Here is a 22,546-nt window from a genome sequence, read left to right as displayed (position 1 = left end):
TGACCTTGGAAACAACAGTTGACAATCAGTCTTACTTTCACCACAAAAAAATCAAATGATCCCTAAAAACTCATCTTTTCATCACCGCCTACAACCACTGACTCTCATCCTCTTCCCTTGACACTATTTCTATTTTGTATTGTTCTCTTAGTTTTTGCTTTGTTTTTTTTTTGTTGTTGTTTCCTGTCAAAGCGTCTTTGAGTATTTAGAAAAGCGCTACATAAATCTAATTTATTATTATTATTATTTATTAAACGATCATCATCATGTGACGTCAACTTCTGTTTTCAAGGCCAAGAATTCACCTCGCTTAATGTTAGAGCCGACACGATTCAGAGGTCCTGAAGGGTTTAAAATGTTGGGAAATTTGATCGTTATTGATTCCATGTCAACCAGAGATCTGCTGATCAGAATAAGAATCAGAAATACTGAACAGAACAGGATTTCAAAACTTTGTGACATTGGGTAAAGTCTATCAGTGATGTTAATCTTGAGCCAAGTTGTTACAGTTTTACATTTTTTTTAAAAACGTGTTTTCTCTGATTCCATCATTACGGTTAAGGTTTTATGTGCCTACATAACATTTTGGTTTACACATAGCCCCATTAGTCCATGGTCAGGGTCAATGTATGTATGCACTGACCCTAAATTTAACTTGACGATATAAAGGCCAGTTTTTTTTATTATTATTATGTTACTTTTTTTATTGTTTTATATTTAAATTTTCTTGGGGGGGGGGATATATAAATACAGTATATATATTTATGTGTGTGTGTGTGTGTGTGTAATGTCTTTGTCGTGGTTTTATGTTAAGAGACTATATAAAATCCAAAAACACAGAAACAGATCAAATAGATGGTACAATGTCGCCTCCTTGTGGCGACAGGTGGAACTTCAACGCGTCAACTGTGACCCGGAAGTCATTCCATGTGTTTTCTTTTGCACGTGTAGAAGCGAGTGAACTTTTTTTTTTAAACAGCACTTATTCAACATGGCTGCGTGCAGTGTGGAAGCGCTGCTAGCCAAAGCTGCGCAAGAAGAGGCCGAGAAACTCAAAAGTATATCCGTCCACAAGGAGCTGGACCTGGAGTTTGACATCGGAAACCTGCTGGCGTGCGACAAGAACCGCATCGAGTCTCGTGATTTCAGAGAGCAGAAGAAAGACGATTTCCTGCTGGCGTTGGCTCGTGACAACACGCAGCTGCTCGTCAACGAAGTGTGGAAACAGCCCACGGAGAGAGTCCAGGAGGCGATAGTGGTCAAACTACCGGACACTGTGACCCCTTTGCCCAGAGAAAAACGCCCTCCGAAGCCCAAACCTCCCACGAAATGGGAAGAGTTCGCCAAACTGAAGGGCATACAGAAGAAGAAGAAGACCAACCTGGTGTGGGACGAAACCGCGAAGGAGTGGAGGAGGCGCTGGGGCTACAAGAGGGCCAAAGACGACACCAAGGACTGGCTGATTGAGGTACCTGAAACCGCGGATCCCAATGAGGACCAGTTTGCGAAACGTGCCACGGCGAAGAAGGAGAGGGTGGCGAAGAACGAATTCAACCGGCTGAAAAACATCGCCAGAGCTCAGAAGATCAAACTCCCAGGTGTGGGTCTGACCCCCGTTGCCCAGCAGTCCAAAGACGACCTGGCGCGGGCCGTGAGCGTGGCCAAGACCTCCACGGCGTCCGCGGGGAGGTTTCAGGACCGCCTGCCCAAAGAGAAAGCGCCGAAAAACCAAGGCAAGAAGAGGAAGTTCGACCCCCTCATTGGGGATTTTTCAAACGAGAAGAACAAGCAGCTGGAGCTCCTGAAACTAATGGGCAGCAAGAAGCCGAAGCTGGACATCACCAAGGCTGTGAATAAGCAGATGAGAGAGGAGGACAGAGAGGAGGCCGCGGCGAAGTACAAGAAGGGAGCAGGGAAGAAAGGACGCAAAGGAAACATGGCAGGCAAAGGCAAAGGAAAGGGTGGAAAAGGCAAAGGAGGTAAACCCGGAGGGATGAAGAGAGGGAAACCCGGGAAGCGCTGAGAGACTGTGAATGTGCAGGATGTGTTTGGACTGGACTCAAAAGATGTGACTGCGGGGTGTCATGTGGGACACACTGCAGGATTTCTGTCAGTTTTTTTTTTTTCAGTGTGTTTATAAATAATCAACAAACCTGTAAGACACCTTTTTCCAGTCTTCTTGGAAACAGACTGATTGATATTTTTAATATTAATGGAAAATACCAAAAAAAAAATCAATAAAAACAAACATGTATGTTGTTCCGTTCATGTTTCTATTTGATTCAGACTTTATTATTAAGACACTGATCAGACTGTACCTCAGAATGTCAAACATTTGGGATCCTCAAAAGACTGTTAAAACAACACCTGACATAATTACCTCAGAGACTGTTGTAAAATAAGTGAAAAGATATGAGTAGCTCAACTTAAAGGAAAGCAAGGTGAGAGGGCTCCACTTTCAGCTGGTGATTCAGGTAATGCTGAAATGAAGGATGAGCACATCACATGGGAGGAGTCACTTCAGTCACTAAAGTTGGAAATATAAAAAAAAGATGCCCGGGTCAGTGAGACGCACCTCACAAAACAAAGTGTTAGGAGAACTTCTTTGTACTCTATGTCAGCACTAATGGAATCTCTGGTCCAGTTAGATTGTTTCAGGTTGTATAGTCAACTATATAAAGCACATGCTGCAGAGTGTGAAATAATATACCACAATTTACACGAGAACTACAAGTCTTCAAATTGTCAAATACAGGTTTTATTGAAAGCAAAAACAAACAGCTGCTTGTCTGACTGTTATCTCAAAATATGTTTTATAAAGCGGTTTTCTTTGTCACATGATTAGAGGAAGAGATGCTTTATTCTGTAGGCTCCTTTTTACAAAACATAAATGCTTAGAGATAATTGAATCAGAATCTGTAATCAGTTCTGCTGGGTTTTTAAGATAAGAAATCAGCTAATTGGAACTGTTAGAAAGATATTCCCAGAGGTACGTCACTATAAAAGTCTCCCTCAGCTAACTTCAGCATGCACTCGTGTGTATCTGTAAATATGAATACCTAAATGAATTGTTCATAATAAATTCTGACCTGTTAAAGACTTACATCTGATGGCAGTACTTGTCTGCAGGCTTGAGTGATATCTAAAGACAACATCATTTTAGTTTTTTGCTATTTCATGGTGAAATGTCAACATCATTTTTTTATTTTATTATTGTTCAGTTGAGACAATGTTCACAGATGGTTGCAGAGTTTTTTGGGCCACTCCAAAAGTAAACCCCAGGTGAGATCAAATCAAGTTACCTAATCATGTCGATGCAAAAATTGCATCAAAATCTTGTGTTGTTGTGCTTACAAATATTATGATGAAATCTGTGAATTGATCACATATCTCCTATTAACAGTTGTGATGGATATTTCCCCTAAATGTTACTGCAGCAGCAAACAGTTCACCCAAGCTGAGGTCAGTGAAAGCTTCTCATCAACAGATTAAAGATTATAGACGGAGCGATTAAGAATGATGTAACGAGAGTGATTTCATTACAACAACAAAAAAAAAATACAACCGTATAGCTTAATGTTATGTGCCTTTTATTAGCTGCTCTGGAACATGCCTGAACATAAAGGTGGACAGCACTTGTGTATTTTCTTCTTCCTCTAAGCTGCTTAGCTTTTTGGTTATGTAAAGGCTTTGCTCCGGCCATGGCGTCTAGACGGGAGGCATCACACTGAATAAGGAGCAGTGAAAAGAGTTACTGACGGCCACAATCCGCATCGTTGATCCATTTTTGACAACATTTCTGTGCATACAAATCTGATTAAAGTACTTTATAAAAGACTTCTATTTGTTATCAGAACTCCAAATGATGCTTTTTGGCCTTTACCGGTTTGAAATGACCTGTTTTGAAGGAGAGCCAGAAAGGCTGCTACTCATTGAAATGTTTTTCAGGACTAGATAATGAGGTTAATTATCTGCCTCATCCTTTAACAGGTCTTATCTCTTTCAGAACAAACACACTTCTCCTTGCTCAGTTCACTCAGCTAATCCATCGTCCTCTTTACAGGATTTCCAACCTTATCTCCTGCTCACGTTGATTTTGCCATTAATAAAACGCATCCTTATCCTAAGCAGTCAAAAGTTTATAACAAACCTTTTTTTTTTTTTTTACAACATCTGTAGCTTTGCAGCAAACATCCATCGCTCAGATGTGACTGTCTGCCAGAGTGATCGGTCATGTTATTGATGGATGCTCTTTAATCGCTGACACAAGCTTATAGCCAAGCTCCATCACACCAGAGCGTGTGAGGGTGTGTGTGTGTGTGTGTGTGTATGTGTGATCTGGGGGGGGTTATTTAAATCACCATCTGTTGAGCAGTCCGCCAACTCCGACCCAAGCCCATTTATCTTTGTCCCTGCTCACCCAGGCCACTGGAAAATGGGACACAGTCAATAACATGAAATCAATCAAGCTCCTGTTGATGTGGTAAAATTTTGAATTCCCACCCATGTCAGGCGAGCAGTGGCAGTAGCCCCCAAAACTTCTCTCCCATGTGACCAGATGGACATAGATCAATAGTCACTGGCATGATGATGATGAGGTGCCAAGCATGATTTTTGGCCTGCAGACTGCTGGGCTTAAAAATGCTGTCTAGTTCAAATTAAAGCCTGAAAATCAAGAAAACCAAATTATTAGTCATAAAATCTAAACATTTTCTGCCACAAACTCAGATTTGATTTGTCCTCTCTTGTGCTGCGCATGCTTGTGTGTGTGTGTGTGTGTGTGTGTGTGTGTGTGTGTGTGTGTGTGTGTGCCTTGTCCTCAGAGGACACGTTATTCCTTGTGTCCTGCTCCAGTCTTTGCTGCAGTGGATTAGTCAGCTGCATTTATTTAAAGGTAGTGCAGAGGGAGTGCAGGAGCAGCGGTCAGTGTGCGAGTGTCAGATCTTGAAGATGCAGCGCATCTACATGCACAGCAATGAACACTTTGAAGTCTTCACCACTGTCCTCGCTCCACAAGGTGAGTGGAATCGTGCAATGCAGTGAGGTGCAGCGTAGCATGGCATTACATGCTGTTATGAAGAGAAAGATGTCATATCAGTGACAGATGATTAATAAATGATTCAATAGATCTTTGTTGCCTCTCCCTACTGTTCACGTATGCATGCATTTATTTCTATGAGATCTAGAAGCACACTTGCAGCTATACAAATGGTAAAACTAATCACTTTTGCTGATGCTTTTTCCACTCTTAATGGAAAGCAGCGAGGTATCGATACAGAGCAGACGCTGAAAAGGCAAGTCAAACATTCTCTTTCATTTATTTACTGATCTAATGTGCATGAAGAAACATTTATCTCTGTGAGTAGGTTGCTTATTTAACATCACATACACCGGACGTTTAAAGTAAATACTGATGTACTTGAGAATAATTGATGTGACCTTGACGTTATGTAAAATCTATTTTCTGTGGCTCCATTGTGAGTTTAATTTGCCTAATTCCTCTGACAAACATGCACCATATTTAGGAGGAACAGATAATGAAGAGTACACACAGATTTAAGGTTTCTATTTCACTACCCAGCAGTTAATCTCTGGGTCTTGAACCGTAATCCTCTTCATTCACTGAGTCTGACGTGTAGTGTGCAGGGAACACAGATAGGAACTGTACCTTTTACATGCACAACAAGAAACGCAGCAGTCTTCACATTATTTCTATTTAATCTGAAATGCAGAACTAGAGCTCATGTTTGAGTGTAATCCTCACTCTGTCCTCTAGATGGTAGTGGTGCACAGATACAGGCCCCACTGGCCTGACGAGCTGGAGCTGACTCCTGGTGATGTCATCCTGGTTCAGTCCAAACATGAGGAAGAGAGGTGGTTTGGGCGGCTGCAGGACGGCCAGCGGGGCTACTTCCCCGCCTCCTGTGTGATGGAGCTGAGCCAGGTTGGTTGGCTGCCTGAATGAGCTCAGCAATGCAGCATTACTGGACTGTGTAGTCTCTGCTGCTAAATGTCAGAGGACAGATTGTACTCAATTCTTTCTTTATGCTGCTTAAAGATCCATGTACACCTAATCTCTCAACCAACTCCTTAGCAAAAGCAATGACATCTAAATTTTAAAAAAATATCTAAGAATGATTTTGTCCTCCAAAATATAATTCAAATTGTTTCTTGTTTTATAATTCCTCATAAATACTTCCACTTGGCACATAACATGCAGCTAACTCATCTCTAGGAGTACCAATCAGCTTTTAAAACCTGCTTTATAATCTAATCTGTTGCTCCAATTAAACAAAAATAACCATGATGATGTCACAGTGACGTCATCACGGTTGTCCCACTTTTTGGCTAGAAATAGAAAATGTCTAATTAACATTCAGCATCATAAACATTCGAGTCTTTTCAAGGAGGAATAGATCATTAAGTAAAAGGTATTTTTGTAATGTATTATGGGAATTGTAGTATTAAGGTTTTGTTTTTTTTCAGTTTCACAACATCTGTCAAACAAAGGTCGGTCCAGTTCAGCCCTCTATGTGTGTTTTGTTACATTGATGGATTTGGGAGAATATTGAATTCATTTTTGAAAATAAAAAAAATCTTAATTTGTCATTTTTATTACAGCAAGAGAGAATGGTTCAGTTCTACACACAAACAGAATGAATGTTAGTTCTACTGTGAGAATTAAAGGAAGTGCACTTATGAGAGAAGACTGTGCAGGAGAAAGTGTGCAGGTTTATTTCAGGACATCTGTGGAATCTTTTTAACTCAGACACACTTTTGTTTTCAGATTAGTCTTCCTCCTAAAGCCCTACGACGCAGTATCTCCCTGAGAAGCTCATCCTTCAGCGATGATTCACGCAGCAGACAAGGAAAGTAAGTATAGAGCTCCTCGAGAAGTCCAACAAGTGCATGTGTACATATCATGTAAACACACACACACACACACACACACGCACACACACACACGCACACACACGCACACACAACACCCAGCAGCTGTTCCAACACTGAACCTCCACACATCCCCCAACTCCAAATCCCATCTCTACTCTCCACCCAGCACCCCTGAACAGGTGGCCCCTCTCATCCCTCATTAGTTGACAAAGCACACTGATTACTAACCCCCCTCAATACATATACATGCAGGAGTGCACACACCCACACACAAATGCACAAATGCACACATGCATGTTCTCTCTGCATCTAATTGCGTCAAAGGATGAGCATTACGGAAAAGGGAATACTTGTAGTTTGCAATCTAAAAATGTTTTTTTTTGGCAGATTGCAGAATGTGAATTACTTTTATGTAAGCAATAGATTAAGTGTTCCAGCAAATGTTGTGTTAGTGTTTTTTCTTGATGTTTATTTGACAGTAGGGGCATTTTTTTCATGACAGCCTGCCTCTTGAAGTTGCCCACACACACACACACACAAACACACACACACACACACACACACACACACGACACACACAGAGCCCTCTGTACAGCTCGGTGCCTGTCTTGTCTGCTCGCGCTGGAATTTGGGTCATGAGGAATAAACAGGGCCTTTGTGTTTGTTATTTCCTCTTTGTCCCCCAGCGGACACATTCTGCAGGCACACAAGAGGGGGAGCAGAGGAGTTGGAGGAGGAGTGGGGATGGATGGGGGCCAGAGCGAGGGCCCCTTCCTGGTGCGGAGGCCCCAGATCCCTCTGCCTCAGCCCGAGGTGGCCTCCCAACCTCAGACACACAGATCCCCAGGCTTGCTCCACAGGATCCTGTCAAAGTGCCGGAAAAAGAGTGAATGCCAGGGAGCCACCAATGGGGCCTTCGAGGGCGACTAAGAAGACCTTATCTTTGTCCTGGGTGGCTTAGTGGAGTTCACTTTGGTGTTTCTGCTTTAGGGGAGAATGTGGATGAGTGGATAAACTTCTGAAATAGGAAAAAAAACAAGTCCTGAATATCCCTGTGTGTGTGTGTGTGTGTGTGTGTGTGTCAGGTGTTCTGGACTTTGCTGCTTTTATAGATTGAAGAGATTGAATAGTGAGTGTGCAAACCTTTAACAGTGATGTCACAGAATGTATTTAGCCCCTTACAATTGAGGGAATCTGCCTGGTGTGACATCACTGATTGGGGGCGGATCCATGAATGCAACATACCTGCTAGATTGAATGCATAGAGATTAGATGCTGCAGTTTTCTGCCCTATTTAGCATAACTTGATGACATGATGAAATGCCAGTCTTTAGCTTGAAACATGTATAATTCTAATCATGGCCATTTTGAATTACAAAAGCAACCTTTTTGTGTAACATAGGACACCATAGGAGCCAAATGTAGCCTTACTCCCTTTGATGCTGTTACCTAAGAGATATGTAATTTGAACACTGTGTGCATTTTTTTTCCCATTATTTGAGTTTATTTACTCACACAAAACTGTAAATATGTATATATTGCTTAATGTGAAATTTTGATCATAAATCTAGTAAATGCTTACAAGTCAATATTGTTATTTATTTCAGTGGACACTTGTTTCAGTGTGTTACCTCATTCTTTAGCCCCTCTTCATTTTCCTCACAACACACTGGGCCTCCCTCCTATTTAACAGAGATTCAGATTCAGGGAGAAAAAAAAACTCTCTGAAGCGAGAGGAAGTGTGATGGAGGCCTGCTGAAAGCTTTGGCAAAGGGGAAGGTTAGGTTTGCCCGTTGCTCCGGCAACGCAAAAGCAGCTCTCAGATGTCACATGTATATACGTCGTCGTCTTCTTCTGTGGTGCCTCCCAGCATGTCCTCGTAGCAAGGTCTCTATAGGGTGGGCTGCAGATTACCTCCTTGCAGAGGACACAAAAAGCAAACCTAATCCTAACCTTGGCTTTGACATCGGTGAGGGAAACACACTCCTCCTCCTCCTCCTCCTTCTCGGCCACTGTTTGATATTCACTGTTGTATAATCCTTTGTAATAAAGACTGTAGGAGGCAGTCACTCTGGGGCCAGTGTTTGGGCAGCATGTCTCGCACAGGGAAGGGTGTCAATGTAACAAAGAGAGACATGGATACTGGTTCTCGGAGCAAACTGATATTGATTAGGCCTACATTTCCAAGTATGTGCCTGTAATAGGGATTATAGAGAGTGGTCCAGGCTTCTTTTTACACCTGGAAGTATACACTTGGATTAGTCACTCGGGTTGTTCGAGGTAATTCATTCAAATTCAGATAAGGTCATACAGTGGACACCTTCTATTTCATGATTTTCTTCAAAAATTAACAAATCAACAGTCAAGAGGGAGCCTGACTTACCTCACAGGGGGGGGCTGTCACACACGAGTGGAAACTGTGACCTATATAAGGCGGAAAGGCCAGGGTCCAATTTTAAAACACACACACACACACACACACACACACACACACACACACACACACAGAATCCCAGGGCAGTGGACTCTCCCGCCTAAAAGTGTCCTACCCTTGCTGTGCTGTGTTGTGCTGGGAGTCTTCAGGGAGCGATGGGGGAGGCGGAGGGAGGGGGGGGGGGAGACAGGGTGCATGCCAGATGACTGCTCTGTCAGCCCGATAATAGGCTGCCATCTGCTGTCTAGCATACACAAAGGCAAACAGTGTGTGTGTGTGTGCGTGCGTGTTTATGCTTTTGGGTGTATGTTTAGGGGAAGAAGGCAGGGCAGGTTTTCATGTCTTGAGTGAACAAGGTAGACACAAAAATAAACAAACTTAGTCCATTTATGGCTAAACCAAGGAGCAGAAATATGGGGAGCATTGTGCCTGTGCTGGGCTATACTTTTTTTGTAGTGCACACTATCCCATATCAATTTTTACTGTAATGTAGAGCTGCAACAATTCATTAATCACATGATCAGCAGAAAATGTATCAGCAACCATTACGATGATTAATAATTTTTTTTTCAGACTTTCTTGAGCAAATTTTCAAAACATTTTCTGGTTCCAGGTTCTCAATTGTAAAGATATTCTGCCTTTCTTTGTTACTATGACAGTAAATACCACGTTTTACGATTTTTGGACTGTTGGATGCAGAAATAATGTGATTTGATGACATCACAAGAACTTGTTTTGACATTTTTGCCAACGTTTTGATATTTTACAGTCAAAACAAGTAACCAATTTATTGTGAAAATCATCTACATATTAATCAATAATAAAGAGAGAGAAAAAAAACCCAATTCTAATATTATAAATCTCAGAATAAAAGACTAAAACGATGTCTCCAAAAGGCTGAAGTGTCTGCTTGTCATGAAGTCACTATAATCTAAGAATAGCTTCCCTAAAACACACACATGAAGCATAAGGTCGAGGGTCTGCTGCCAATAACCAATTAAGAGGCAAAAGGTTTCTGACATCTTTCAACTCTGAGAGCGGGTCACCCTAGAACAAAAGACCCTCTTGTACGAGAACGAAGGGAAGACAGATTGATTAAGGCGACATGGCGTGCATGCGGCGCCGGCGTGTTTACGTGCACATTGTTCGTATGCGTGCTCACTGCTGCTCCTTCAGCATAAGGCAAGTCGTCACGTCCTTGGCCTCCCTCCGTTTGGGGGCAATTGAGTGAATGGGTCTGTAAAAACCAACAGGCCTAAGGACAATGGAGCCCGGGGGCATTAAGTCATGGGTGAGTGGGCCCCTTTAGGGCCAACAGCTGACCCTGTGGAGAGGCCTCTTGTTCTGATGGAGGGGGCTTGTGTCCCCTGGACCCCAGGCCAAGTTGACAGCATCGCAACATATACATACACACATGACAGGGGGTTTCATCTTAAACCTCGCTATCACTTTTAAACCCCTTAAATTAAACAATTGACCTGCAGGGCTGTCAAATGCACCTGAGGAAAACAGCCAAACATGAAGATGGCAGATTAAGATTTTCCCCAAGAACCATTTTTTTTTTTCTTCAAGTATTCTGTTTTGGCAAGAGCTCAACAAGTTGCTGTGCCTGCTGTGAGGATGTCAGCAAAACTAAATGATCAACAGTAATCTTTATTATGTGGGGAAACACCCTGTAACCTACACTAATTTGTACAGGGGTGCTTGGCAGAGGGAGACAAATCCACTTCATGAAAAGTATAGACACAGAATGCACTAGCAGTCATGCAGCATATGCGTTTATTTTTTTCATATTAAGAACAAAATTACAAAGACAGTTGGCAGGATTTCTAGGGTACCTTAGTTATGATATGATTTCTGAAAATGCTACAAAATACAGAGCGAGTTACATCTCACCCTCAATTAAATAAGAGTCCAGCATCTTATGTATTGCTCATGCATAACTACAGTAGTGTATACCAGCTGCTGTTATCCTGTATATGTTCTCAGTTCCCTCAAAACCTATGACGTCACATGGCCAAATGTTGTTAACACACAGAAATAATAACTTGGACTTCACAAACCAACAAACACACAATATGACACAATTATATACAGGTGAAACACATCTCAGTCTCCAGATTCAAATACAAACTCCTCATGTGGACGTTTGAGAGTTGCGTAGACTTCTGATCTTTCCATGTAATCCCCTTGATAAGATTCCCTTCTTATTCTCACTCTGATGCTTAATGCCAGATAATCCAGATTATAACTAATGCTGGATCTACTACCATCGTTAATACCAAGAAGACCATTTATAGCTGTAACGTTACTTCAGCAGATTAGGGAATGCTTTGTTTCCGGATGGTTAAAAAGGACATCAGCCTGTTAACATGGAAGCACAATGCAGTCTGATATTTCAGAATTAAACCAAAATGTGTGCATATTTACAGGTTTCTTTGTTCTCATACAGTGTCAAATAATGAGTGGGGGTGAGGGGGGTAAGGGTTTGCATTTCAGCAGGATATAAAGTCTTTGAATCCCTGGCTGCTGCAGGGATCTAATTTGTCTTCTAAAAGGAGCTTCTGTATTCGCTGTGATTTTGAAAACAGCCATCAGTGTAGAAAAGGCTTTAAAGTAGTGTAAAGCACACATCTCTGCAGCAGAACAGGGAAAAAGAACATGATCGATTTGAGCAGCAATGTCAGCATTCATTACAAAAACGGGGAGACAACAATCTAACACAAAACCCACGCGCAAAAACAAAGCACAAAAATAAAGACGAGAGCTACATCATCAGAACGAACAAATATTTAAAATTATATGAAGAGTAAAAAGTGCAATTTGTCTATGATTAGAGGTCGGAGATGGAGTCCTGCTACCTAATGGCAAAGAACACATTAAAGAAAACAAAGGGCTATCTAAATGTTACAAGATGATAGATACAACTACACAATGATTAGAGATCGTGTCTGATCAGAAGAAAGAATGAACACATTAAATTATTGGCAGTGCATGTTCTTCTAACATGGAGTAATGGAACTGAATGGTAGCCCGATCCTGATTTTGAAAGAGAAAAAACAATAAAATTCTTCAATAATTTCTCTTAAATGATTTTGTTTTAGAAATAAATAAATTATTAGACATTAAATAAATAAAACCTACAGCCTTCACATAAAAACTCAATCCTTCTTGACCAGATGTTGTTTTTGTAGAACACTGATGATATGAAAACTGGTCAGGAAGTGTTAACGACACATTAACAAACTGACCAAAACAATGGTGACCATTCATCCTCTATTACAGAGAGAGAGCTGCTTTAGAGCTAAAGAGGGTTTTTAGGCTGTTTTGTCAGCAAAGTTAAACTTCTTAGAAACTCACGGTGTCCGATTTATATTAAAAATCTAAGCTTTAGAGCTGTCAGATAATAAATAAACAGAAATAAACATTCAGGTACCCTTCCATTTTTAAGGTTCTCGCACATGTACATTGCAATGTAATACATTCAACAGATGTCTCGACGGACACTATGGCCTTAGAAAGGAAACGCTGTGTCGTTTGAAAAGATACCGTCACAAGTGCTATCCAGTTTGCCCTTAAAAACACTGCTCCTGTCTCAGCAGCAAAATCAAGTCAGTAGTGCAATACTGACAGCTTCTTATCTTCATCATCAGAAACTTTACATCATCGCAGATAGGCATTCAGCTACATAACCCTGCCGCCATAAAAACTATGTAACCACTTTTTTTCTGTCATTCTTAAAGCAATTATTGTTATTAAATGTTGTGTCTTGTTAAAAGCCCATAGTGTGAAAAAAATACATGGATGTCGATTATAAGCAGATCATTTTGCATGTAGATGTTGTTGTCTGATGCAGCTATGTGGCAGTTTAGCTGAACAACCTAAAGGAAATACACGAGTAGCATCGCATTATAAAATGTCTTTCTTGTCGTTTGAACAATATATTAATAATAAAAGACAGAACACTATAATTACAGACTACTGTATGTGCGTGTGTTTCAATATTACTGTCTAGTGCAGAAAACAAATCTAGCCTTTTTCATATCTGTACAAAATGTTGACATGTGTTTTTTTTTTTTTTAGAGGAAAAACAAGCTGAACCTACAAGGAAAAGACTATGTTGACAATGACCTAGAAATGTGATGAAACATACCAGCAGCCGTTCATTTTGTGGACACCCTTGGCAGTGCATTTCTACTTTAAAAGTTTAAAAAATAATGTTTTCACTGGATTGTCTCTTACAGGGTGTAGTAGTGTTTCCTGTGCAGCGGGGACGGCTTTAAAGCACAAGGGCCCTTGAGGTAGAGCCGGACGACTGGTAAGGGTTCAGGTACTGACGCGCCTGTTCTGTCATGATCAGCTGGTCTTCTGTCTTCCCATAAACCACTGCTTCCCACTCACTCACCTGCAAACGAAAAACAACAATAACCACTCATTGGGGAATTAGCTTACCAAACAATTTTTCCTGTTTATTTTTCATAAAGTTGCAAATTTAAACCAAGGTTCCCAATGAGTTTACAAGATCTAATGGTTCACACTATTCTGCTGATCTGTTTTTGGCAGTAACCCTCAAAGACATGCAGCAGACAAAATTTGCCAGCAAAGGCAAGAAGCAGGAAGACTACAAGCTAGTAAACACAGATCTGAACAATGTACGTTTTGAAATACTTTGAATTCAAGCGTTGCAAATGTTCAGTAAGAAAGAAAATGCATTCAGCATGTATGTTAGACCTTGAGGAAGCACACAGCTCGTTTTCTTTTGCTCATCAATATAAACTGAACACTCTTTACGTACCTGTACATTGGCATGTTTTGATGCTTTGTGGGAGGCGAGAAGCTTCTTCATTCGGGGGCTGGTAAAGCGATGAGGATGAACTGGGACCAAGGAGGGCTCCTCTCTGCCTGAATTCAAAGAACGGCTACACTCTTCTTGTTCAGGAATTAGGCTGATCAGTGAGGAGCTCATAAGTAGGTTTTCATCTGACTCCTGCAATATAAAATTAAATTAACACAGGAACTAGAGCAAACTAAACAAGGAATGGTCCTGCTTTGTAGATAATATGAATTGACGCTCTACAAATAAAAATTGAGTGATTGATTAACTGAATGACCATTTCAAAGGCTGAACATTTAGCTGTTTATTGATTATGTTTATAAAGCCATTAGCTGAGTCTGCAATCAATATCAAGACTTCATAACCTTACAGCTCACAGCACAACCACACCATAACACGATAAGTTACCCAGTACCTGTTTGTGGTTATACGCCCTACTCTTGTGTACACCAGTGGTAGTCAATAAGTTTGCTTTCTCATCTAAATACAGGATCTGCACCTGTAATTAAAAACCAGTATGGTGACTTACTTGTGCTTTGTTGAGCTGCTCTTGGAAGAGTTGGACGTTTAGGCAGTCCTTCCCCCATGGGTCCAGGACAAGAGACTTGCGTACCTTTCTAGCTGGGCCATCAATCTGAAATTAAAGTAACATAATACAAAATAGAGAACACACTTAGAGGGTTAACAAGCATTTGTCTAAAGAAATGTGCAGCTTCCTTTGTGTAATAGAGAGCAGGAATAATATATTTCATTAATGGTGGAAAGTGTCTGCTACACATACATTATGTTTCCATGCTCTAAAGTCTGGCTGGACGTCTGCTCTGTTAAAGATGTCCGCTCCAGTCTCCTGCTTAAGAACTTCTCGAATGTCTTCTTCAAGAAATGCCAATGGCTGTGGCTGAAAACACCAAAACACATGTAAATAAAACAAGATCATGAACCCATATACTGCATAACGATAGAAATCGGTGCGTTAATCAAGTGAATGAAAAACACACAGGTGAAATGAACACAATAACATTACATCTATTACCTCCATCTTTAGAGGTCCATGCATTTTCTCCTGCGCAGCCAGAGCATTTTTAAAGGGAGTCGGAGTCCTCGGGGTTGGAATCATGACAGTTTTACGGAATTTGGGGGTGCGAGGGCTAAAAGTAAATAAAGAACATAAAATCTTTCTTTATAAATCAGATAAATGTAAGGTTATTCTTTTGGAAAATGTCCTCAAAGCATTGCAACCTTGAGTGGCATGTATCCTGCTTTATTATATTTACTTACCTATCATTCTCTTTCTGGTGCTTGGGTGTGGTTTCCTTCTGGAGTGGCGTGTTTAGGAGACAACGTTGTCCACACACAGGAGTTGAGGTGAGAGCAGGGTTATCCAGATTTAAGTGCTCCATCCCTGATATGTTGCAGAGCTGGGAAAATACAGACATGTTAGCGACATGACCTCAATGCACCCTCAGTAAGTCTATACTATGACATAGGATGTGTTAATTAAAAATATGTCATTTACTCGTGATGGGGTGAACGGCAGTAACTTTGTGGGAGTTTTCTTGGGAGATGTTGAGATATTTTCCAAGAAGGGGGAACAGGTTCTGTTGCACAAAGGAGATGGCTCCCCTTTCTCTCTTCTCCTCCTCCTTCCAACCGATGCTTGGGTGGGTTTTGACGAGTTGATAGGAGTCAGGGCAGGGACATTGCCCAAACTGAACGGAGCACAATTCTTGTCCTGATCAGAGATGGCAGTCTCAGAGTAGCCCAATGAATTGTTAACCGTCCTCTCTTGCAGGAGAGTGTCGTATCCTGCCTGGTTGTGCCTGGGAGGCGTCGTAGTCTCAGACAAATCTAAGCCGGCAACATCGCTCCATGCTACTGGATCCTGCAGAGCCAAACACATCTACAGTAGATTTTTAATACATTCAGAGTTTTTACGAAACATATGCATTCATAGATACATGCGTTGTTTGTCCAGCTCTTTTCACTCACTGAGTCAATGAGCTCCATGGTCTCTGCAAACTCTGGTATGGTCTGCAGGGTGGAGAGCACAGTGTTGGCCTCCACAGCTAGGAACTTGCTGGGGGAGACAGGGAGCTGTGGTGGAGGGCCCCTCCAGGACCTTATCTCTGCTTGCTCCTCTACGCTGCTGCTACTTGTGGTCAGTGTGTCGTCTGAGACACTGTCGGACCAGGCTGAGTACTGCTCCAAGCTCTGAGGAGGCAGGATGAGACCACAGGGGTTAGATCTCTGACACCACAAGAAGTTTGCACCAGATGTAAAATGAACAGTGAAGTATGCGAAACACTGGTGATGCTGATACAAGTCAATCCGATCTTCACCATTCAATCATTGGATATGAAGTCACTGAATGACTTATGACATGAATGGATAAAGATGAAAGGGAGAACAAAACAGGAACAGGAGAGTCAGAGGGGAGTGCACAACTCAAACTGCTGGCTGAGCGTGAGCACAGGGGTTGAGGGCTTGAGGGGATGAGGAAGGCAGCAGGTTCATGTTCTGAGCAGTGGTGATGGGGGGGGGGGGGGGGCTACCAAGCACAGCTTCAGGCCAGTCTGTATGAGTATTGCAAGATGGGAAGGCGGTTACTATAGTAACACTACAGCAAATCAGGCTACACACACACAGACATGTGCGCCATTCTATTTTTCATACATATACACTGCAAAAAGTCCGGCACACCGAGTCATTCAATTTTAAGTCTAAAAATCTTTTCCATTAACAAGAGAAGTCCACTGAGGAGATTGGAATTGTATATTTTTTATAAACATGTTAAATGTACACATAGAAAATAAGACTTGTTTCAAGAAAATTCTCTCCTTATCTTTCTTTGATTGGATTTTAAGACTCATTGTTTAATTAAACAATAGATTTAAGGCTTAAAATGACCATTGTCAAACTTTTTACAGTGTATGTAAGCTACAAACACAAACAGTGCTACAAACAGCACAGGCTATGCTGACTAGGTATGCAAACACACATTCGGAGTGTGTTCTTACACATGGACCTCTGCACTGCGCTTGTCGTTGGACTTCGCTCTCTGCTGACATAAGCAGCAGCTCAAGCTCCTTTATTCTTTGCTCTCTGTCAGGATCATCCAGGCAGGATGGCTGAAATAAACAAACATCGGGGAGGAGAGGTCCAGAGGATAGGAGGAAAGAAGGAAGTTAGGAAAAAAACAGATGAAAAACATAAACATACACAAGAAAATATATACAGGAGTATTTAAGATTAACAGAAATGTTAAGTAAAAATGACAGGACATTCAAGGGTTTTGATTTGAAGTCCAGTGTTAGCAATCACAAGGATAACTATAGGAAGCTCAGAAAATAAGGAATGTGACACGTGCATGCAAAAGAAGTGCAGAAAGACTCACCTGTATGAATCCTGAATTATCAGGAAGACTGTCCATCAAGTGCCCACTGTGAGGGTCATAAGGATATCCCCCTATCTAAAATACAAAGAGTCATATTCAAATACACATAAAGATAAGAACTTAAAGAAAAGACCACAGAATGGGATCTGGAGAGTAAGTGAACCTGATTTGGTCCGGGTAAAGGCAGGGGGCTGCGGTCACACTGCTGGGGCTCAGTTGGAGTTGAAGGACATGGCCTGTGGTGGCGTCTCTTTACTCCAGCATGAGAAGAAGTGAAACTCTTGCAGCTGTCTTGAAGGTACCCCTCATGCTCCACCTTCCTCCTCATGGTGGAGTTCCAGTGGTTCTTGATGGAGTTGTCCGTCCTGTTAGAAAAAGGACCAAGACCATTTTGAGTTATTTGAATGACTCGAAGGAGAATAAGATTCATGCAATGCACACATGAGATCATACTACCGTCCAGGAAGAAGCTTGGAGATCTCTGCCCAGCGGTTTCCCAGTCGTTTGTGGGCTTCATAGATGATTCTGTCCTCTTCCTGAGTCCATGAAGACTTCTTCACCTCTGGGTTAAGGTGGTTGTGCCACCGTTCACGGCACTGCTTCCCAATTCTGCCCTGGAGGTGCTTGGCGATCACCGACCAACGTTTAGGACCATACTTGTGCACCAGATCTATAACCTGAAAAAAAAACAAAAAAAAAACAAAACATCAACTACAGAGAGAAAGTTGCTGAACATTCTTTTAATTTGGTTTAAGAAAATGATTCTATACACTACATAAATATTCTTGTTGTGTCCTCATCTTTTGTCTTATGAAAGAACTGAATAAAGCCCCGATTGGATTAATTTAAACTTCAAGCTAAAGTAAAGAAGGAAATAACATTTCTCCATGCTGTTAGGAAAGCTTTGGCTGTTGTAGCAGCAGAGCTTGTTTGGCTCTTCTGTCTGGGCTTAAAAATGTAGTGATGTCATTATTGGCAGTCCTCACTGTCATTGATAGATCTGTTAGGATGCCATGATGTTGGAGGAATCCATTCCTGACACTCTGGAATCTATTTAAGGAATGCATTGTTCATTTTAGAGCGGGGGAAGATATTAGAGCTACACTCAGTATAAATAAGGGCTGGACTCTGATGTAGTGACTAGGAGGGTCTGTGTTTTATTAGTAATGACGTAGTGGAGAAATAACTACAAAAATAAAAAAAGCTGAGGCAGGCTAAGAAGGTTTGGGCGGGAAGTGGGCTTGCCCACTGATAGCATGCTGGTAAAAAATACTGTGTGGTATTTGTGCTTGTATTGTGTTCTTCTACGTATACTGAGCAGATTTCCACTCTCCCTGCAGCATCCTTCTGTCTCTGCTATCATTTACCCATTAAGCCACCCCTTTTTCTATTTAGAACAGGAAACTCCCAGCTCCTCTTACCTTCTGATCCTCCTCTTTTGTCCACGGTCCTTTCACCAGCTCCGGGTTGAGCACCTTCTGCCAGCGGTGCTGACACTGCCCATCTGTCCTCCCCTGTGACAGACACACATAAAGCACAACACCTCATTACACCACAACAACACCTTGATGTTACACCTACTCCCGACAGCTGTAAATAAGGCCTCTCCAGTCAATTACCATCCTGGTTAATCATCAGATGACTAAATGGTTTAAATGATCCATAACAATTTAAATGAAAAGAAATTGACCAAGACAGCATGATGTAGTACCATATTACTTTCATATCACATCATTTAGACACAGCGTATTTAATACTTACAGGAAAGAAGTTAGCAATTAATTTCCAGGAGTCTGTTCCGTGCTGCTCTACAAGTTTTTTCAGCTTTTCATCCTGAGGAAAAAAGGAGAGTGAAAACAATATCCCTCAAATTCATTAAGATTTTCCATTAAACTCACTTAAATAACCTGCAGAACTTACCTCATCCCGGGACCACTTCACTTTGCACAGGGTCTTTTTATCTTTGCTGTTTTCTTTACTCTCTGGATCCGTAGAGTGCAGCTCTTCATCCTCATCATTGCTAGAAATAAAAAGAGAGCAGATTTTATTGTGGGGCCAAAGTAGAGTTCTGTATAAGGAAGTAGAAAGCAGGAGTATTGTCGTGATAACGTATTGTAGCAAAATTGCTTATACAGGCATTGGAACCATAACCTTAGTTTGTTTTGATATAGTCAACATTTGGTTGGGTTGTTCCTTCTATGTAATGCATGCACACCAGAGCTCACTTGACACCTGGCAATTTTAATTCAAGTTATACAGAGAGTTACCAAGAATAGAGCTCCTTGTTGTGGAACAATATTGAGCAAGATGAGGTAATAAAAAGAAAATAGATGTCAATTAATGGAAGCTTTTAGTCATATTAACATGTCTAAATAGGATTCAAGAATGGAAAAACTGGTTAGCACTCACATCACACTTAGAGTCAGATTTAAGCCCACAAGGCAGAATAAAGGAAAATACACTGATATACAGATTATGTACAAAATATAAAGGAGTAGATTAAACAATCTGACAAATTCATTGTAAAATTGCAGGGGTCTAAATGTGAAACAAAATAATAATAAAAAGGACTAGGTATTAGAGGGAAGGCCTGCTTTTAATAAAACTTGTCAGAGTAAAAGGAAAAAACAGAGAGAAAGAAACTTGTATGACTGCATACTAAGAACACAAAATTCCTCTGTACTGACACAAGAAGTTGGCAGCTTACACTGTACTTCTGTGTTCCCATAAAACTTGCTGCTGGGCAACACTTTCTTTGAGGTATAAGAGAGGAGTTTAATAAATGGAGGAGAAATTACGTTAGCTGTTCCAGAGAGCTGTTAGGTCTTTGCCATCAGAAACACAAATACACACAAAAGGGGAAAAGTGCTCTCCTCAGGTAAAGTATCAGACAGTGTATTACAGTAACAGTTTCCTAAAAATGTGGCAGTTCGAACATGGCGATTGACTTCTAGTGAAGCTTGATTTCCTATCAGGGGCAAAGAAGAAGTCTGAAAGTGAGTCTGAACTGGAGGCTGTACAAGAAGAAGGTGAGTGAGTGGGCAGGAGGAGAGGGGGGGATCCTACATCAACAGGTCCTTTCACCTCCAGAAGTGTGTGTGTGTGTGTGTGTGTGTGTGTGTGTGTGTGTGTGTGTGTGTGTGTGTGTGTGTGTGTGTGTGTGTGTGTGTGTGTGTGTGTGTGTGTGTGTGTGTGTGTGTGTGTGTGTGTGTGTGTGTGTCTCCTGAAGGAGGAGGCGGTGGGCTGAGGTGTGGTCAGGGGACTGGCAAAGTACTAACGGTCCAGTTATTCAAAAAGTTTCAAAAACATGGTTATATAACCTCCTCGCATTTGGTTTAGCCCATTATTTACCTACTTCTTCAGTTTGTAATCATGAGAATAAAATATATGTACTTCAAAGGGTATAAAGGGAAAACGTGTTGTATCAGCTGAACACCTCAGTAGAAGTATAACAAATAAACATCAATTTACTTAGCACTCGTTGTTCTTGCAAAGGAAAAAAAACATCCATCTCTCTCTGAATGTGACTCAAGGAGTAGGTAAGTAATACAGACGAGTCATAAACAGTTAATAGGACTTCAGTGGAAGCATTGCAAAAGCTGCACCAAACAATTATTTAACAGTCAATCTGTTAACCTAGATCTCTATCATTATCTTCAATTACCTTGTATTGTCTACTGTTTCCTCCCCCAAATTATTTTTTAAAAGAGATATAAACAAGAACACTTAAAAAAATCTACCATTAAAGTTGATATAGAAATAAATTAAGTTAGTTATCTTTTAAGAATTAATGCTGTGTTTTGAAACGTATAATCATAACACTTGATGGCAAATATCCGTATTATTGTGCAACTGGCTGTTTTTGATTAATACTGAAGAAGCATAGGAAAACAATCAAACTTAACACAAACCCTACAGTTATCTCAAGTAGTTTTATGCTTAAGTTTTTAAATTAAAACAATTTCCTTGAGGACTCTTTGGCACCTTTCCACATTGCCTTAAGTGTTTTGGAGGAAACTGTGTTTAAGAATGGTTACGTGATACAACTTTTTGTCTTATATTGTGAAATATTTTATCATGTGCTATTTCAGAAGAAAAAAACAGACAACTGAAGTAGAAGTTATATTTAGTGTATCTAATCTGATTGGCATGTCACTTTCAAACAGTTGTTTCCAATGATGCTGCCTACATCACTGCAAAATAGTCCATAATGTCACAAACAATATCAATTATGAAAAACAGACATTAATGACAAACTATTTTTCAAAGTAAAGCGTCTCGCATATTTAAAGTGATGATTCTTATTCTCAGGTAGAGGTAGGTTAATAGCCATCATAACATTTATTATTGTAGCACTATTACCCCTCCATCAGCTCACCTTGCTATACAGTAAGGTGGTGCAGGTGCAGGTGCAGGGTGGTAATGTTGTCAATAATGAAACATGATGAAGTGTGAAAGCCAGGACATGGATAACAATACTTACTTACAGGTGCATTGATGCTCAGGTGACTGCGGCATACAGAATAATTAAACAGCACTGTATTATCATTGCCTGGTACCCACCTGTGTGGCTTCACGTTGTCCATGACAGTTGGTAGGATGGTTGAACCTTTTCCAAGACGAACCTTCTGTTTCGCAGCTTACTAAAATCCCATATTAATAGACGTGTATCCATAGAATTCGTTGTCAGTCGTCGCTTGTTTCCTCCGAGACGCGGCAGCATCTAGCTAGCACTGTTCGGCTAGCTAGTGAGCTAACTTAATGTACAGTCCATAACATTACGGTGTCAAAGTAAACGACCTTTTCACTGCGGATAACATTTCAACCAAAATAGTCAGTATGTCCTCATGTGTCACTAGCTTCTAAAGATGCAATATCGCATATAAAAAGTCGATATAAAGTAGAAGAGCACAGCACATTACTTTCATAGCTCGCTGTCCCTCTCTTAATTGTCTGTACTTCTATTTGGCATTATGATTTTTGTCCATCC

General features: G+C 41.0%; 3 protein-coding genes across 5 annotated transcripts; 2 read left to right on the top strand and 1 right to left on the bottom strand.

Annotated features, from left to right (window-relative positions):
• The first annotated feature begins 972 nt into the window (after nucleotides 1-972).
• On the top strand, nucleotides 973-2,259 carry rrs1 (ribosome biogenesis regulator 1 homolog). The gene has a single exon (XM_061064540.1). It carries the CDS (start codon nucleotides 992-994, stop codon nucleotides 2,021-2,023), a length of 1,032 nt encoding a protein of 343 aa, XP_060920523.1. The 5' UTR covers nucleotides 973-991; the 3' UTR covers nucleotides 2,024-2,259.
• Nucleotides 2,260-5,352: 3,093 nt separating this feature from the next.
• Nucleotides 5,353-9,428, top strand: LOC132994442 (caskin-2-like). The gene is made up of 3 exons (XM_061064796.1): nucleotides 5,353-5,944; nucleotides 6,788-6,873; nucleotides 7,581-9,428. Exons 1-3 carry the CDS (start codon nucleotides 5,777-5,779, stop codon nucleotides 7,822-7,824), a joined length of 498 nt encoding a protein of 165 aa, XP_060920779.1. The 5' UTR covers nucleotides 5,353-5,776; the 3' UTR covers nucleotides 7,825-9,428.
• A 1,662-nt stretch (nucleotides 9,429-11,090) lies between these two features.
• mybl1 (v-myb avian myeloblastosis viral oncogene homolog-like 1) lies at nucleotides 11,091-22,546 on the bottom strand. Of its 3 annotated transcripts, none has more exons than XM_061064425.1 (16): nucleotides 22,120-22,546; nucleotides 19,477-19,576; nucleotides 19,318-19,389; nucleotides 18,978-19,070; nucleotides 18,013-18,233; nucleotides 17,720-17,921; nucleotides 17,557-17,631; nucleotides 17,180-17,290; nucleotides 16,152-16,373; nucleotides 15,679-16,044; nucleotides 15,441-15,580; nucleotides 15,196-15,310; nucleotides 14,944-15,060; nucleotides 14,692-14,796; nucleotides 14,124-14,315; nucleotides 11,091-13,733 (listed from the first exon to the last, which is right to left on the bottom strand). In XM_061064425.1, the coding sequence occupies exons 1-16, from the start codon at nucleotides 22,140-22,142 to the stop codon at nucleotides 13,608-13,610; spliced, it is 2,280 nt and encodes a 759-aa protein (XP_060920408.1). In that variant the 5' UTR covers nucleotides 22,143-22,546; the 3' UTR covers nucleotides 11,091-13,607. The 3 variants fall into 3 exon arrangements, with proteins under 3 accessions (XP_060920408.1, XP_060920407.1, XP_060920409.1); XM_061064424.1 differs by having other exon boundaries at nucleotides 15,679-16,062; nucleotides 22,120-22,545; XM_061064426.1 differs by lacking the exon at nucleotides 17,180-17,290 and having other exon boundaries at nucleotides 15,679-16,062; nucleotides 22,120-22,544.

The sequence above is a fragment of the Labrus mixtus genome, chromosome 19, assembly GCF_963584025.1.
Source record: "Labrus mixtus chromosome 19, fLabMix1.1, whole genome shotgun sequence".
Taxonomy (NCBI): domain Eukaryota; kingdom Metazoa; phylum Chordata; class Actinopteri; order Labriformes; family Labridae; genus Labrus; species Labrus mixtus.
Note: the sequence above shows the minus strand (reverse complement) of the source record. Positions and strands in the feature narration are given on the sequence as shown.